At 40.8% G+C, this 15,669-nt stretch overlaps 1 protein-coding gene across 2 annotated transcripts in view; it reads left to right on the plus strand.

The window, feature by feature from the left end:
* The window catches only part of erbb2 (erb-b2 receptor tyrosine kinase 2), a 29,387-nt gene extending 17,044 nt beyond the window's left edge, over window positions 1-12,343 (plus strand). Inside the window, exons 10-28 of one of the 2 annotated variants that reach the window (XR_004021479.1) lie at window positions 401-474; window positions 604-694; window positions 2,197-2,399; window positions 2,586-2,715; window positions 3,861-3,951; window positions 4,569-4,723; window positions 4,843-4,890; window positions 4,996-5,134; window positions 5,224-5,346; window positions 5,439-5,537; window positions 5,620-5,805; window positions 6,011-6,166; window positions 6,257-6,332; window positions 6,446-6,592; window positions 6,760-6,857; window positions 7,099-7,287; window positions 8,861-9,236; window positions 9,328-12,082; window positions 12,217-12,343. Coding sequence is in view for 1 of the 2 variants with exons in the window: in XM_030754954.1 (XP_030610814.1) it covers window positions 401-474; window positions 604-694; window positions 2,197-2,399; window positions 2,586-2,715; window positions 3,861-3,951; window positions 4,569-4,723; window positions 4,843-4,890; window positions 4,996-5,134; window positions 5,224-5,346; window positions 5,439-5,537; window positions 5,620-5,805; window positions 6,011-6,166; window positions 6,257-6,332; window positions 6,446-6,592; window positions 6,760-6,857; window positions 7,099-7,287; window positions 8,861-9,236; window positions 9,328-9,689 (2,743 nt within the window). In the remaining variant the exon portion in view is untranslated. Of the gene's footprint in view, window positions 1-400; window positions 475-603; window positions 695-2,196; window positions 2,400-2,585; window positions 2,716-3,860; window positions 3,952-4,568; window positions 4,724-4,842; window positions 4,891-4,995; window positions 5,135-5,223; window positions 5,347-5,438; window positions 5,538-5,619; window positions 5,806-6,010; window positions 6,167-6,256; window positions 6,333-6,445; window positions 6,593-6,759; window positions 6,858-7,098; window positions 7,288-8,860; window positions 9,237-9,327 lie in introns of both variants that reach the window. The other variant, XM_030754954.1, reaches the window with a different exon arrangement.
* Window positions 12,344-15,669: the final 3,326 nt, after the last annotated feature.

A 15,669-nucleotide genomic window follows, 5' to 3' on the forward strand; every position in this document is an offset into this window, starting at 1 on the left:
GTAGAGAAACGTCTATGATCAGCAGTGATACAGTGGACAGAGAACAGCTTGTCTTGTCTGCACATTTTGCCGATGAATAGATATTTTATCAATAATGGTTTAGTGTGATCTGAACCTGCACAAACAGGCTTACATTCAGTATATTCCTCCGATTACTTCCTGCGCGGACTGTATCTGTATCTCTGACACGAGATCACCCTGAGAGATCTTATCGTCCCCGTGGCTTGTGTGGACTGGTGAAGGCATTTCTTACAAAATCCAGGTTTAAACTGGAGAAGATGTTAATGTAGTGCACAGGACTCAGATCAGACTTTTCATACAAGCCGAGAGAAAATGAAATTGTTACCAATTATCAAAGTGGCTCTGAAATTTTACTTAAAGGGTCCCTTATGTTGTCCAGGGACCCTGTGACCAACGCTTCAGGCCTGACTTTGGAGCAGCTGAGCGCCTTCAGGACACTTGAGGAAATCACAGGTACCACAGTGTTTGTTAAACCTTCTGAAGTCTCATATTAATAAATTTTTAGCCAAAATATAATATTTGTCACACTTACGTCTCTATTGGAATGCTTTCATTATCTTTGTGTGATCTTTAAATTTTCAGGTTATTTGTACATCGATGCCTGGCCAGAGCAGTGGACCAACCTCAGCGTGTTTGAGAACCTGAAGGTGATCCGAGGCACGATGCTCTACAAGTAAGACTTTTAAACTGCTTGTTTGTTAGTCTGTATGCTCACCACCATTTCTCTCATCAGCCTGTTTGCACAATAAGCCTGTTGTGTAACCACACTCAATCCACAGCACTGTAGTGGTTCTTGCCTGTGTGGTGATTTTATTATCAGCTTTATTATCAATAAACTTACCAACGAGCTGGAAACAAACATTACGCTTGCTACGCATTGCTTGCTAAGCATTGCTTGCTAAGCATATTTTTCTTCACAAACAAGCGAGAGGCATGAAAACTTGTAGGAAAAAAAAAAGTCAACTAAATGAATGATGCTGGGAGAAAGTAATTTAAAACATTTATGAACACCAAAAGCCATGTTATACCATTTAGATTGTCCAAAGCTTTCCTGTATAGATAAAATCATAAAATAGATTCATTGAATGTTTAATTTTCTTCCCATGTGATGCGTCACTACATACCAATGTGTCCGCGCAACACTGTCTTTGTTTGTGCTCTTTTTTTTTTTTTTCTCCCCTAAACTGTTCTGGTTCAGTTGGGGCAGTCTGTTCATTTTCAGGGTAATAAATACTAATCATTAGCCAGCACTGCTGATGTGCCAGCCGGTGTCTATGAGACGCACTCTGTTTTTTAGCATTCTTAAACTAGGTCACAGTTAGCACGATCTGATCATGTTGGTGGTGTGTGCGACATTATGATCAGTGATTCTCCAGGACCATCATTGGAAGTGGCCAATCACATTTTTGTGGAGAAAGAGACCGGGCTTTATGCAGGGAACATGAGCAAGAAAGGCTTTCTAATGAATGATGAATTTTTTTTTTTAAACCTTTATTTTACAGGTAAAATGTTTGAGAACCAGTTCTCATTTACAACCATGACCTGGCCAAGATGCCCCAATAGAATCAGGTCCACCACACATAGATACACATAAACATACCAAACATAAAAACCCCGATCCCATGTTGAGAAACAGTTGATTTATTTATTTTTTAATGCAGTATATATATATATATATATTTAAAGTTTTACCTAAATTCCAACTGAGAAAAGAACTTTTTTTTAATTGAAATGAGTAAGTCTGAAAATGTCTAATTCCACATTCACTTTTGGTTTCACACTGACACAAACCTGATCTGATTCCTGAAAGCCCTCCTTTGATCCTTTCATCCACAAGAAACTCAACTTCACGTGAACTTTGTCACTCGACAGTTTGGCTGCAGGCCGAGCCATGATTGAGGATTTTTTTTTTTCCCCCTCACTTCCATTTTTTAAAAAAAAAACTTTTCTTTGTTAGTGTTCCTCTTTTGAAATACAGATATACACACAGGAACATGAGGTCTGGGGCTTAAACAGATTAATAACATAATCAAAGGCCATCAAATACAGTGCAGAAAAATGGTTTCTACACTGATTATAAAAGGAGTTTGTAATAAATTCTTTCATTCTTGTTTGCTTTAAAGCTCGAAGTTTAAATTTTTCGGTTACTCTCAAACGTTCTTTCCATGCGTTCAGGGGTGTGTTCTCGCTGGCCATCCAGAATCTAAACATCCAGTCTCTCGGGTTGCGGTCACTGCGCAGTGTCAGTGGAGGTTTGGTCTTGATTTACAACAATACACAGCTGTGCTACACCAGCTCACTGCCATGGCAGAATCTCCTCCATCCCACCCAGGGTCCGCACCGCATCGTCAGCCGCAACCAGGACCCTCAAGTGTGTGGTAAGTGAACCTAGACGCTTTAGTCCTGCAGCTGTCTGATTATCTGCATCCTGTTTAGATGCTTCATTTACATTTGTGGATGCGTATGATAAACATTTAAGAAAAATGGTCTGCAGGGTTTCTTTGTGGTTTTGGGATTAATACAGTCACAGGGTGACTCATGCTTTGTTGTCTCTGTGTTTTCAGAGGCAGAGGGAGATGTTTGTCACCCACTGTGTAAGGGGGGCTGTTGGGGTCCGGGGCCCAGCCAGTGTGTGTCCTGCCAAACTTTCCAACGTGGCACTGAGTGTGTCGAGCAGTGTGACGTCTATCAGGGGTAAGAAAGTTTGTGTGTTTGTAGAGGTGTGACTACAATAAATCAGTGGGAAGCCAACTGATAATGTTCATAATTATTCAGTGTACTGTTTGTAATATTCCCAAAACTAGTTCATCAGTAACAAGAAACACAAACCTCCGCCGAGGCAGCTCACTCTCTGGACACCATTTATTTTTAAGGGAATAATATTGTAATTTTTTTACATATTCATTTTGTTTCCTTTGCTCTTTCTAATTGTAAACCAAACATCTAATATTAAAATTAGTTTGATCTGAAATGCAACAAATGAAGAAATCAAGAAGGGAGCAAATACCTTTTTCACAGCACTGTACAGAAATTGTATATTTAAAAAAAGATACAACACTCAGAGCCACTGTGTGTTGTGGTAGTGTTAAATCAAAACTGAAAACAAAATTTAAAAAAACAAAATCATAAGAACATAAGAAAAAAACGGACAACAGCAACACACAGAGGGGATGGGACTGTATTGTTTGCAAAGAACTGCATTACTTCACTGTACTTTATACGGTACTATACTGAAGTCATCATGGCCATAACTGCTTTGAGGTCACCAAAGTGTGGACTTCTGTAAGTTTAAAAAAATTTAATTCTTTCTTTTCTTTTTTCTTTTTTTATCATAACACTCATCTTCATCTTCTTTGTGCCAACATCTTTTGCTCCAGCAAAAGATGTTGGCACAAAATAAAGTCTTTTACAGTATTAATTTTATGTTAAGAGAAAATATTATGGACCTTGTTAGAGCCTGGAAAGTCATTCCACATGACTATTTAATAAATTACTTACTAAATTACTGTGTGAATACATTTGCTTTGACCATTAAACAATATGTTCTGTTTACACTCTGCTTTAGAATATGAACATGGGTTTCAGCTGACCTTTAATAATTAACTTGATGTTCAGTGCAATGAACGGTGTGCCCCGTGTCTTGCTCTATGTCATATAATGCACTTATAACAAAGGCAATAATAAGTTTTCAGTGGAATATTTGGAAATTCATAAACGTGCATTTTTGCTTTGCTTGTGTCCTGGACTCAAGCAAAGCAAAGACACTTTACCCCCCACCCCCCTTCTGGGGGTGTCAGGTGCTTCAGATAACATACCTGTGCCCTGTGCTTGTGTTCCAGGTCTGTGCGTGAACACCTAGATGGATCTAGGTGTGTTGCCTGTCATGCACAGTGCCGACCCCTCAATGGCTCAGCCTCCTGCCACGGGCAGGTAAGAATTGCAGGTCAAAGTGTAATGTGGTAGATTGTGTTTCAAATAAAATCCTTTCTGAAGTTAGCACTGAAGCTAAATCTGTTTAAACCCTTTTAAAAAAGTTCAATCAATCCCAAACTCTTCCATGTAAGTGGTGATTATATGATTTGAATGCAGTTTTATGTAATTCCATTTCCCTTTTTCTCTTTTCCTGAAAATTCCAGCACACACATTCTGATGGCATATGCTGTCCTTGATGGTGCATTATAGAGCTGAGATTATAAAAGCATTTTTACACACGGATACAAACAAAACCAGTAATATGATAATATTGCTTATACCTTCTTTTTAAAGAATATTACTCTTCAAGCTATTTATCTGTGAACATTTGTAATTCTAGACATTAAATGCTCAAAAAGGTTGTTAAAAATGTCTGTTTTTAGATGAAATTAAATTGCTTTAGTTGTTGTAGTGTTGCTAGTAGTGTTTAGAGGTCACACTGGGCTATACGTACTCATTGTTTGCAATTTTAAAAAAGTTAAAAAAACCTCAAAACACAGTGATGAAAATCTTGGTTGCAGCTGGGGGAAAAAAAACAACAACATTGTTAAATGTTGCCCCGTTTGCGTCTCCAGGGTGCCGAACATTGCACGGAGTGTCGGAACTCCCAGGATGGCGAGTTTTGCGTGGATCGCTGTCCCAGTGGCGTGAAGGAGGATCAGCATACCGTGTGGAAATACAGCAACGCTACTGGACACTGTCTGCCATGCAACACCAACTGCACGCCCCCGTGAGTGATGCCACACTCGACACCAAACTCACAAACACACACACGCACACACACACACACACACACACACACACTCACTCAGTAAGAATGACTTCACAGACTGGGCTTTTCTGTTTCAGCTGCACTGTGAAGGATGAGAGAGGCTGCCCCATTGACACCAGGACAGGGTGAGCACACAAAACAAGTTGTTTCATCTTTTCTGGTAGCAGAACAAATTTGGCTAGGATTTTTTTATGGATGGGAGCTGCGCTAAACTGTGTGTGACTGTGTAGACCGGGCACGACCATCGCGGCTGCTGTGGGTGGAGTGGTGCTCTTCTTCATCCTGCTGGCTCTGCTGGTGTTCTACCTGAGGAGACAGAAAAAGCTAAAGAGGAAGGAGACACTGAGGAGGATCCTGCAGGAGCACGAGGTGAGAGATGATGGGAACGGGACGTTTTCATTTTCATTTGGCTGAGTTTTGCTCTAGCGTGCAGTCTAATCTTCATCCTTTGTGTGCAGCTGGTGGAGCCTTTAACACCAAGTGGTGCTTCACCCAATCAAGCTCAGATGCGTATATTGAAAGAGACCGAGCTGAAAAAGCTCAGGGTGCTGGGTGCGGGGGCCTTTGGTACTGTTTACAAGGTACAATCATTGCACATATGCTTAACCACATTATTTGCTTTTGCTCAGAGTGTGGCGAGTTTTGTCTGAGATGATTTTGATCACTGTTTCAGGGAGTTTGGGCTCCTGATGGGGAAAATGTGAAAATCCCAGTGGCCATTAAGGTGTTGCGTGAAAACACCTCACCAAAAGCCAATAAAGAAATTCTTGATGTGAGTAGAAGCCAGGTTAAAGAACATGATGAGTTATAGTGCACAGAAATAAAGTTCCCATCTGCCCTCTCTCTGCTTCCAGGAGGCGTACGTGATGGCGGGGGTTGCCAGCCCCTATGTGTGTCGTCTCTTGGGGATTTGTCTCACCTCGACGGTGCAGCTGGTCACTCAGCTGATGCCGTATGGCTGCCTCCTCGACTACGTCAGAGAGAACAAGGACCGCATTGGTTCGCAGTTCCTCCTCAACTGGTGTGTCCAGATTGCCAAGGTACAAAAAACAGGAAGCATGATTTCATATTTCTTGTACTTGTACGACTGCTTGCAGTGATATCAGCACAGGTAATATTTTGTATTTTTTACAGCAGTGTTCATTTCTCTCTTATTTTTCTTTTCATATTTGATGTGGTTCCAGTTTGTTTATTTGTGGACACATGTAGGGTGATGGATCTGTGTGTATGTGTGTGTTGGTGTAGGGCATGAGTTATCTGGAGGATGTCCGGTTGGTTCACAGAGATCTGGCCGCCCGCAATGTCCTGGTGAAGAACCCGAACCACGTGAAGATCACTGACTTCGGTCTGGCTCGTCTGCTCGATATAGATGAGACAGAGTATCACGCTGATGGAGGGAAGGTGAGATGGAGCCTTGGCTGCAGGAGCATCTGCTCTGCAGGTGTTAATGATTTATTAATGTAAACATTCTCTGGAAATCTGTGTTTCCAGGTGCCAATTAAATGGATGGCCCTGGAGTCTATCCTGCACAGGAAGTTTACTCACCAGAGTGATGTATGGAGCTACGGTAGGTATCAGTCAGTGCTAGGAATTCTAATTTAATGTTTTTCTTATGATTTTTCATTTTTTTATTTGTTGTATTTTAGAGTAAATGTTGTGCTTTTATAATTTCACTCTCAGGGGTGACGGTTTGGGAGCTGATGACATTTGGCTCTAAGCCCTATGACACGATTCCAGCAAGAGATATCCCAGAGGTTTTAGAGGGGGGAGAGCGGCTTCCCCAGCCCCTCATCTGCACCATCGATGTCTACATGATTATGGTCAAATGTTAGTAGCACTTACTGCACCATTGACTTTTGTATTTTGTCTGTTTCTCAAGGTTTTCATGTATTTCCCTGTGAATCTCACTTTTATTAATGTTGTAGTTTATTTCCTCTTCTTTCAAAGGATTTAATGTTACTGAAGTGTTCAGTTAAAAATTGTTTGGATGGCAGGTTGGATGATTGATCCTGAGAGCAGGCCGAGATTCAAAGACTTGGTCAGTGACTTTAGTGCCATGGCTAGAGATCCACCTCGCTATGTAGTTATTCAGGTATGTAAATGTGTGATTCGTGCCGCTAATGTTTTGCTGTATGCATCTGTGTGTGTGTGTGAGACCTTTATCATGTGCATAGTATAACATATAACATATTTATCTCTTCATCTAAAACTGGTACTTTTTTTTATATGATTACCCTTAAAAAAGAGACATCTTTTGAGGCCATCTAGATAAAGATAGACATACATTCTTAGAATCCTTTTTTAACCCATGTTGTTCTTTTGCTGTCTTGCAGAACGATGAAGAGATGAGCAAGTGCAGCCCAGTTGACAGCCAGTTTTACCGGATGCTTCTGGAGGAAGGTGAAAATGTGGGGGAAATGATGGATGCTGAGGAGTACCTGGTGCCACAGCCAAACCTCTTCCCCAGGGCGAAAGGGGATGAGCCCCAGGCCAATGGGCCATCCCGACACCAGTCGTATAGGGTCAGTGAGGAAGGACAGTGATTTTTGTCCTTGTTATGCATCTGCTACTTACTCTGACTGATGATCCTATGATTGCTTCATTTGCTGGGCTTTAATCACAGACATTTTAAAAGTCAAATTATAGCGATGTTAGATGGAACAATAGATTATAATTGATTTTTAAAGTAAATATAAAACAATTATACATGTTGGTCCCACACCTGAATAAGTTCAAGCATGTCAGTTTTACATAAAAGTCTCAAGGACAGTTTTACTTGCATTTTCTGTTTCAGACTTAGGTGATTCAATACATACAATGCAACAATGCAAACATTTAACATTCCAGGAATAAATCCCCCTTCCACTTAGCGCCATTTGGTCAGCTGTCCCATTTAACTTCAATATTTCTATGAAATAATCTCAAATTTCAGCAGTGGCATCACTGTAAAAAAAAAAATAAATTTTTTTTAAATCCCGCTACAGTAGATTCCTACATATCAAATTAAGAAAACAGTCTGCAGTGCTTCACCTCTGTTTTACCCACATCTGCAAATTACTGAGATCCACAGCAGACTTTTGGCATTTGAAAGTTAATAAGCATGTGAAAATGACTCAGCTCCGTTATGCCATGCTGGAGTGTGCCTGCTTCTCTGTATTGGCCCATCACTTGCTTGTAATATTTCTGGAAAGACACCCTTCATAGCAAGGGTTTCTAGCTGCTAAAACTGCGAAACCTCTGTTGGGAATTGTGATGTGAAGGATCAGGCACACAGTAGGAGCATGTCTAAGATTTTTTTTTTTTTTTTTTTTTGAGAGTCTTCCGTAAAAATCTGTCACTCTGAATCTGGTTGATTTCTCTTTTATTTTATTAAGGGTATTTTCCACTCTGACTTTGAACATAATGGAACTGATCATCCCCACCCCCCACATATTACTGTCACAGGATAGCAAGTGCTGAAAGTGAAAAATCAGAGGGGATGATACATTATTATCCCCACTGGGGATAAAAATAATTTAATAGAGGCGGGGACATGTAGACCAGAGGGTTGGAAATCCCCCCCCCCCCCCCATCAGCACATTGCACACTGGTAATAGTCATGCAACACTATCACCCTAACTTAAATTTGCCATATTGGACTGAATATCATCACTGTAATAAATAAATAGTTAATAATCTCTGAAATATGATTAATTAGCTAATTTTATATTATCCTCTTCCATATATTTTCCATTTTATCCAGCATGACAGATGAGAAGTTTTTTTTTTCTTTTTCAGTGAGAATGTACCTTATTCAGCATGTGGAAAACTAAGAATTTAAGACTATTAACTTATTAATTCTCTATCTGTGTATTTGAAAGAATGCATCATACTTTTGGAGGGGAGTGTGTGAAAGTATATTAGAGGATTCACTGTGGGGTTCATATTATTTAACTTCCTGCTGTTCTGGTGCAATGTTCAATCAACAGGTACCTGATAATGTGTGAGAAGGCGACCTTTTCTGTTAATTTGCTGTCATGTCTGATTGATTTCATGGTGTTCATCCTTAGCGTTTAAAAAGTCTTCTTTTTTAATTTGTTTTTCTCCATCCAGCAGAGCAGAGAACAGGGCTTAGATGTTGAGCCTTCCAACATTGGTGGGTCTCGGAGCATGCACTCCCTGAGTGGACTCGGCCGTATTCAGTACCCAACCTTACCAATGGGTGCGAGCACCTCTAACGGCGTGTGGCCTCAATATCCAATGCTGGCTCGCAGCACCTCAGCTGGAGGTCAGTCTGACTCGGTCTTCTTGGACGCACCTCCAGACGGCCATTCGTTGGTGCCAGCTAGCCCCGGACGCTACAGCAAAGATCCCACCAACCCCAATGGGAGCCAGGGTGACTTAGAAACTGATGGGCATAATGGTTTTCACCATCCTCATCACTCACTGCCCAGGCGGGGTCATGGCTACATTCAGAACCATCCCTTGCCAGGTGAGTCAGTGGTTTTTATAACAAAGAAAATGTTACTGAATCTTTGATGGATGGTTTGTTCTGACTTTTCTTCCTCTCTCCACCTTCTCAGAGTATGTCAACCAGGAAATTCAGGATCTCAGGCCAGGTTTTCCCGAGCGGCCCAGCACACTGCCTCGAAAATGCTCCAGAATAGACCGGCGCCTCCCTAATGGCCTGAGTTCGGGTCACAGTGTGGAAAACCCAGGATATTTGATCCCCGTGAACTCCATGGGCTCCACCTCTCCAGCCTTTGACAACCCATACTACCTGGACCTTGTGACCAACGTGATACCCGGAGCTGCGGTGGGGTGCGGCCCCGCATCACTGGAAAGTGACGGAGGAGCAACCAGGCATGTGAACGGTTTTGTGACACAGACTGCAGAAAATCCAGAGTATTTAGGATTAGCAGACACTTGGAGTGGGCATACTTGAGGAGAGGGACCGTGAGAATGAAGAGGAGATGCAGATTGTGTCCCACTGAGGGAAATGAGAGAACGGGAAGTGTGGTAGAAGTGAGCTGGATGTGTGTTTTGGAGCTGGGAACGTGGAACTGAATTTCCTCCTTCTCCTTCTGTCTGGGGAAGCAGCGGCACCCAAACTGATCAAGGTTGTCCTTAAATCTCACCCTATTATTGCCCAGTTGTGACACACATGGACTCAACACAGTGTAGCATTCATGTGGTGCCTGTGGCATCATTTGTATTCAAGTCTTCCTCTAAACAATCTGTGACTGTTGAGTGCCAAAAAGAAGTTTACTCATCTTCTGTAAATAACATGATAAGCAAAGGAATTTAAGAAGGTTCTGATTATCATTTTTTTAATGGTCATTTTCTTTTAATTTGTTTAATATCTTTAGATTTTCCACTACATGTGAAGCTTTTTTTTTGTGCATTTCCTTCAGTTCCCTCTGGATATGCTACTCAGTGCAGCTGAACAGTGAAGAAAAGATGTATAACACTTTGACAAGTGAGCCATGATATGCATTGAAGATGATGCTTAGTATTCTGGTCAGTTTCTCCCGGACCTGACGGGGGTCTCCAGCACTCTCAAAGCCATTTTGTTTTTGACAGAGAAGGCCCTGCAGCCCATCTGGCCAGTAGACATGCTCCCTGAAAGAAAGGCATCCTGTATGGAGAAGACAGAGGCATTGTGCCGCACTGATGTATGTGGTTGTTGGTGAACGTGGCTGTAGATACTTTGTGGTACGAGACATCAGTTATTGAGGTATGAGGAGACATTTAGAGCTGCAGAAGTGTCTAAAAAATTAGAATCAGTGACTAACTGTTCAGTCATTGTGGTTTTTCTAAGAAGTAGGGAAAACTACTGACATTTAAGTCATGAAAAACACACTATATGCATGTTAGGCAACTCTGTATGTTTGCGTGTGTATGTGCCCTCCAAGCACAGTAAGCCTTTAGAGCCTTTGGTGGCTTTTCGCTGTGCAAGCAAGCTATCAGTAAATATATCCCACAAGAAGTGAGGAATCTACATAAGATACCATAGCCTATATTTATCCCAGATTTGGGAAATTCATGTACAAGTGAGCAATCCACTAGGCACTGGAGCTGAATCTGAGGAGGCAGAGAGATTGCTGTGCTCTTTTTGTATAATCAATGCATGGCTCGAATTCCTCTCACTGAGAACACACTGACATCCCAGTTAATAATCAGCAGAATTTTTTTTTTCTCTTTCATGTTAACTGGTGTTGGGATGGGGGAGGTCGGGGCCGAGTCAATGGAGTCATTGTCCGACCCTCATGTCCTTGTCGGAAAGTCATCGCTCCTAACTTGCGCATCCAGAGTGGCGATGTTTGAAAAAAAACAGGAGTTTTAGTGGTTCACTGGGGCTTGTAATCCTGGACCAGTCTTGAAACAAGCGGGTGAAGTGATCTTTCTCGTGCTTTGCATCCACCTGCTCACAACTACTACTGAGTTTGAGCCTATTTGAGATATGTAAATTCTCACCATAACAGCTGGAGTATCTCATCAGTGGGATGTTTGTGCTGAAATGAGCACAACCGCCTCATTCATGTTTTACTCTGAAAGTCTTGGCAGTTTTTTAATTTCCTTTCATCTTGACGTTCTCATACGGGTTGTGAAGAGTTTTGTTCCAGAATAAGATTTTTTAATATTAAGCCTGATTTTAACACTACAGTTTTGTACCAAAAAAAAATGTATATACTGGATTTTTTTCAAAACCCTTATACTAACGTAATGTAGAATTAAAGTTTTGAGTGATGTTTTTTATTTTTATTACTATAATGGATATAAAGTGTGGTGTTTTGGAATGAAACCCTTCATAAGTATTGTTGCGGTCAGGTGGAAATTTCATATCTCCACTAAAAGTGATGATTAATGTATACACCGATCAAGACACATTATTAGACCCTTGAAGGTGTGCCGTTGTATCTGATTATTGTATCCGATCATGGCAATAGATCCTTTAAGCCCTGGAAGTTGCAAGGTGGGCCCTCCGTGGATCAGACTTGCTTGTCCAGCACATGCCACAGATGCTTGATTGGATTGAAATCTGGGGAATTTGGAAGCCAGGTCAACACCTCAAACTCATTGTTGTGCTCCTCAAACCCATTCCTGAACCATTTTTGCTGTGTGGCAGGGAGCATTATCCTGCTGAAAGAGGACACAGCCATCAGGGAATACTGTTTCCATGACAGGGTGTGCTTAGGTAGGTGGTATATGACAAAGTAGGATCCACATGAATGGCAGGACCCAAGGTTTCCCAGCAGAACATTGCCCAAAGCATCACACTGCCTCTGCCGGCTTGCCTTCTTCCCATAATGCATACTGGTGCCAGGTGTTCCCCAGGTAAGCGACACACACGCACCTGGCCATCCACGTGATGTAAAAGAAAATGTGATTCATCAGGCCAGGCCGCCTTCTTTCATTGCTCCGTGTTCCAGTTCTGATGTTTACGTGCTCATTGTTGGTGCTTTTGGCAGGGGACGGGACGGGTCAGCGTGGGCACCCTGACTGGTCTGCTACTATGGAGCCCCATACACAACAAACTGTGATGCACTGTGTATTCTGACACCTTTCTGTCAGAACCAGCATGAACTTTTTCAGCAATTTGAGCTACAGTAGCATGTCTGTTGGATCGGACAACATGGGCCAGCCTTTGCTCCCCCGTGCATCAGTGAGCCTTGGCCGCCCATGATCCTGTCTCTGGTTCACCACTGTTCCTTCCTTGGACCACTTTTGATAGATACTGACCACTGCAGACCGGGAACACAAGAGCTGCAGCTTTGAAGATGCTCTCACCCAGTCGTCTAGCTATCACAATTTGGCCCTTGTCGAACATACTCAAATCCTTACGCTTGCCCACGACAGCCAGGATGGGCTGCAGCCTAACTCCAACCCTGAATTAAGATAAGATAAAACTTTATTGATCCCACAATGGGGAAATTTGCGCATTACAGCAGCTCAGTACAGAAAAAATGAAAAGGATGAGTAAAAACAAATGAACTAAAATAGAATAGAATAAAATAAAATAGAAAAAAAACTATACACATATACATAGGCACTATATACATTATATATATATATATATCAATGTCAATACAGACATGTACATATACACACACATCAAAACACTATATTTGTGTAAGAAGAACTGCGTAAGCAGAAGAAAATAGATGGACTTCCTGGAAGATCTGGAAAGCGTTTAGTGTTCATGTCGGATATTAAAGCAAAAATTCTACAACTTCAATTTCATTTCTGCTGGAGAATATGTTTTTTTTTTTTTTACCAAACCGTAACAATATGATAGCCCATCTCACAGATGTTCCTTCTTTGTTTAAGAATGTAATATTTATCTGATTGTCACAAAGCCACAACATAAACCTGGTGGGCAATCATAAATAATGAACTGTGTGGAGATGACTTGTGCAACCCAAACACTACTGCAGAATCTCACAGATGACGAGCTGAGTGTTGAAACTCTTGCCTGAAAGCTTTGAGTCATGGTCGCTTTACTGATTGGAAAACGCTGAATTTTGAAAATGTAAATGCACACTTGGCTCTTATTAACCTGCGTCTCAGTCCTGCTGAGTAAAAATGAGCATCTACTTAAAGCCTGTCGATGAGCCTCCAGTGTGGCTGAAGCGAGAAATGACATGTTTCATGCGCAAGTTAACTAGAAAGAAAGGAAGGAAGGAGCAGGTAACTAACAACACTGTGCTGAAGGCTTTGTAAAATGAAATGTGTCATTTACATTTGGCGTAAAACATGTTTTGTGCTTTGAATTTGAGCAGTTTTACTTCATTTCTGTTGGTCAGTGAATCACTGGTAGCTAATTTGATTAAATACACTGTTGCTCTGCTGTGGACTGGGGGGAGAGCACATATAGAGTTATTTCATGAAGAAATGGTCATTTTTATATGGAAATGTTTGCATACATGGTGTGAGTCAAAACAATTAAATATTTAGAGTGAAAACCTGGTTTCTCCAGTCTCCAATTTATTAATGAAAACCATATTAAACTGCACAATCTAGACCAGGGGTCTTCAACTTCAGGCCTCGAGAGCCGGCGTCCTGCAGCTTTTAGATGTGTCCCTGATCCAACACACCTGACTCAAATGGCTGAATTACCTCCTCAGTATGCAGTCAAGTTCTCCAGAGTCCTGCTAATGACTTCTATATTTGACTCCTGTGTTGAAGCAAAGACACATCTAAAACCTGCAGGACACCGACCCTCGAGGCCTGGAGTTGAAGACCCCTGATCCAGACCGACATGTCAGGAAATCCTCTCCTTTGTGGAAAACACTGATTTGTCTAATTGTTGCTTCACACAACAAACTGTTTCTGCCACCTAGTGGTGGGGAGTGGAGCTGCTTTTGAGTCACACGCTGCAGTGACGACTATCACCTGCCAAGATACAAAAATGTTAATACTTAATAAGTTTATTTGTAGTCTCTGTCTTGTGGTTATGTTGAGGAAACAATTTGGTAACATTCTATGGCATGGTTTTGCCTTCAGGAAACTTTTTTTTTTTGAAAAATTTTTATTTTAATATTTTTATTTAATGACACATGACATGCCACTGAGAGGATTTGACTTTTGACCTGGGGATGCAGTGTCAGATACTAAGACAATGTCATTTTTATATATGCTTAATTGAAAGAACTATTTAAAAAATTTGCATGAATATGTGAAGAAATATATTTTGTTCTTTAAAGGCAATTTTTTTTGCTTCATTTATTTACTAAAATAGGATTATTTTGGTTCGTTGCCACAGAGCAACAATACGCAGTTAGACCACTTCTCTTAGGGCAATAATGCTAAAGCAGTGTTTCTAAACTGCTTCCCTGTTCCAAAACACTCTATTCCTACTCTGTAGTGTTAGGGTTAGGAGAAGACTTGCTAGAACACTGGTTTGATTCAAGGCTTAAGGGATGACAGTAGTGTTATTCTTGTGGTTAAATACATAAAAAAATATTTAAGTTTATAAGCATAATCAGGAAGATCTATCTACAATGTGAAAATAATGTATAAAATTAAGCATGTTGTGGTAAACAGACTTAATGGTGCCAGCAATCGCTTTCTAGAGGAATCATTAAACTTGGACAAAGTGCAGTTGCATAAAGAGGGATTTAAACATATAAAAACCTCACTGTAGCCTTAACAAGGACCTAGTTTTTACTGCTTTTTTTTTTTTAAATAAAATCAAATCTTGTTTGATTGCCTGTCCATGATATAGATTTGTTCTTTGTAACATTACTTTTAATGCACATTTATTGTGCATCTCTTCTAATGAGCTTTGAAAAATACTGTGGGACAAAATGAGGCTGTTTTTAGATGTTTTAGACAGCTACACCTTGTCCAGCTTTGACGATTCGAGAAAAGTCGATTAAGTCCGACCAGCATGAACTGTGACACTCTGGTACACCACCAGCAAAGAGCCACCGTCTCCATGAAATCTGCTTAACTTTTAGATGAAGGATCGGATACAGAAACGCATGAATGAGAATAAAGATTATTTAAGGCAGACTCCTAGTTAGGTCACACCCCTTGACCTTTGACCTTTAACTATACCATGGAAAAGAGAGCTTTTTTTTTTAAGGTAGCCAGAGCAATTCAATATTTTTATGGGGCTAATAAATAGCAAACCAGTTCCTCTAACAACACATTAAATATCAAATCTGCAGGACCTAAGATCAGCATATTAATCACTTTTAAAAAAATCAGACCATGTAGGTTTGAAAAATGATCCTTGCTGTCACTTGCATATTCAAATGAACATTTTTCATATGAGAATCAACTTGAGTGCATCATTAAAACGATCTGTGAAACTGGAAAGGCAAGTCACTTTAGACTCAAATTTCCTCGGGAGAATCTCGTGCATGTCTGTTTCATTTCGGGCACAGACAATAAGTGCGCCCTCTCACCGTTTCAAA

The sequence above is a fragment of the Archocentrus centrarchus genome, chromosome 19, assembly GCF_007364275.1.
Source record: "Archocentrus centrarchus isolate MPI-CPG fArcCen1 chromosome 19, fArcCen1, whole genome shotgun sequence".
Lineage (NCBI taxonomy): Eukaryota > Metazoa > Chordata > Actinopteri > Cichliformes > Cichlidae > Archocentrus > Archocentrus centrarchus.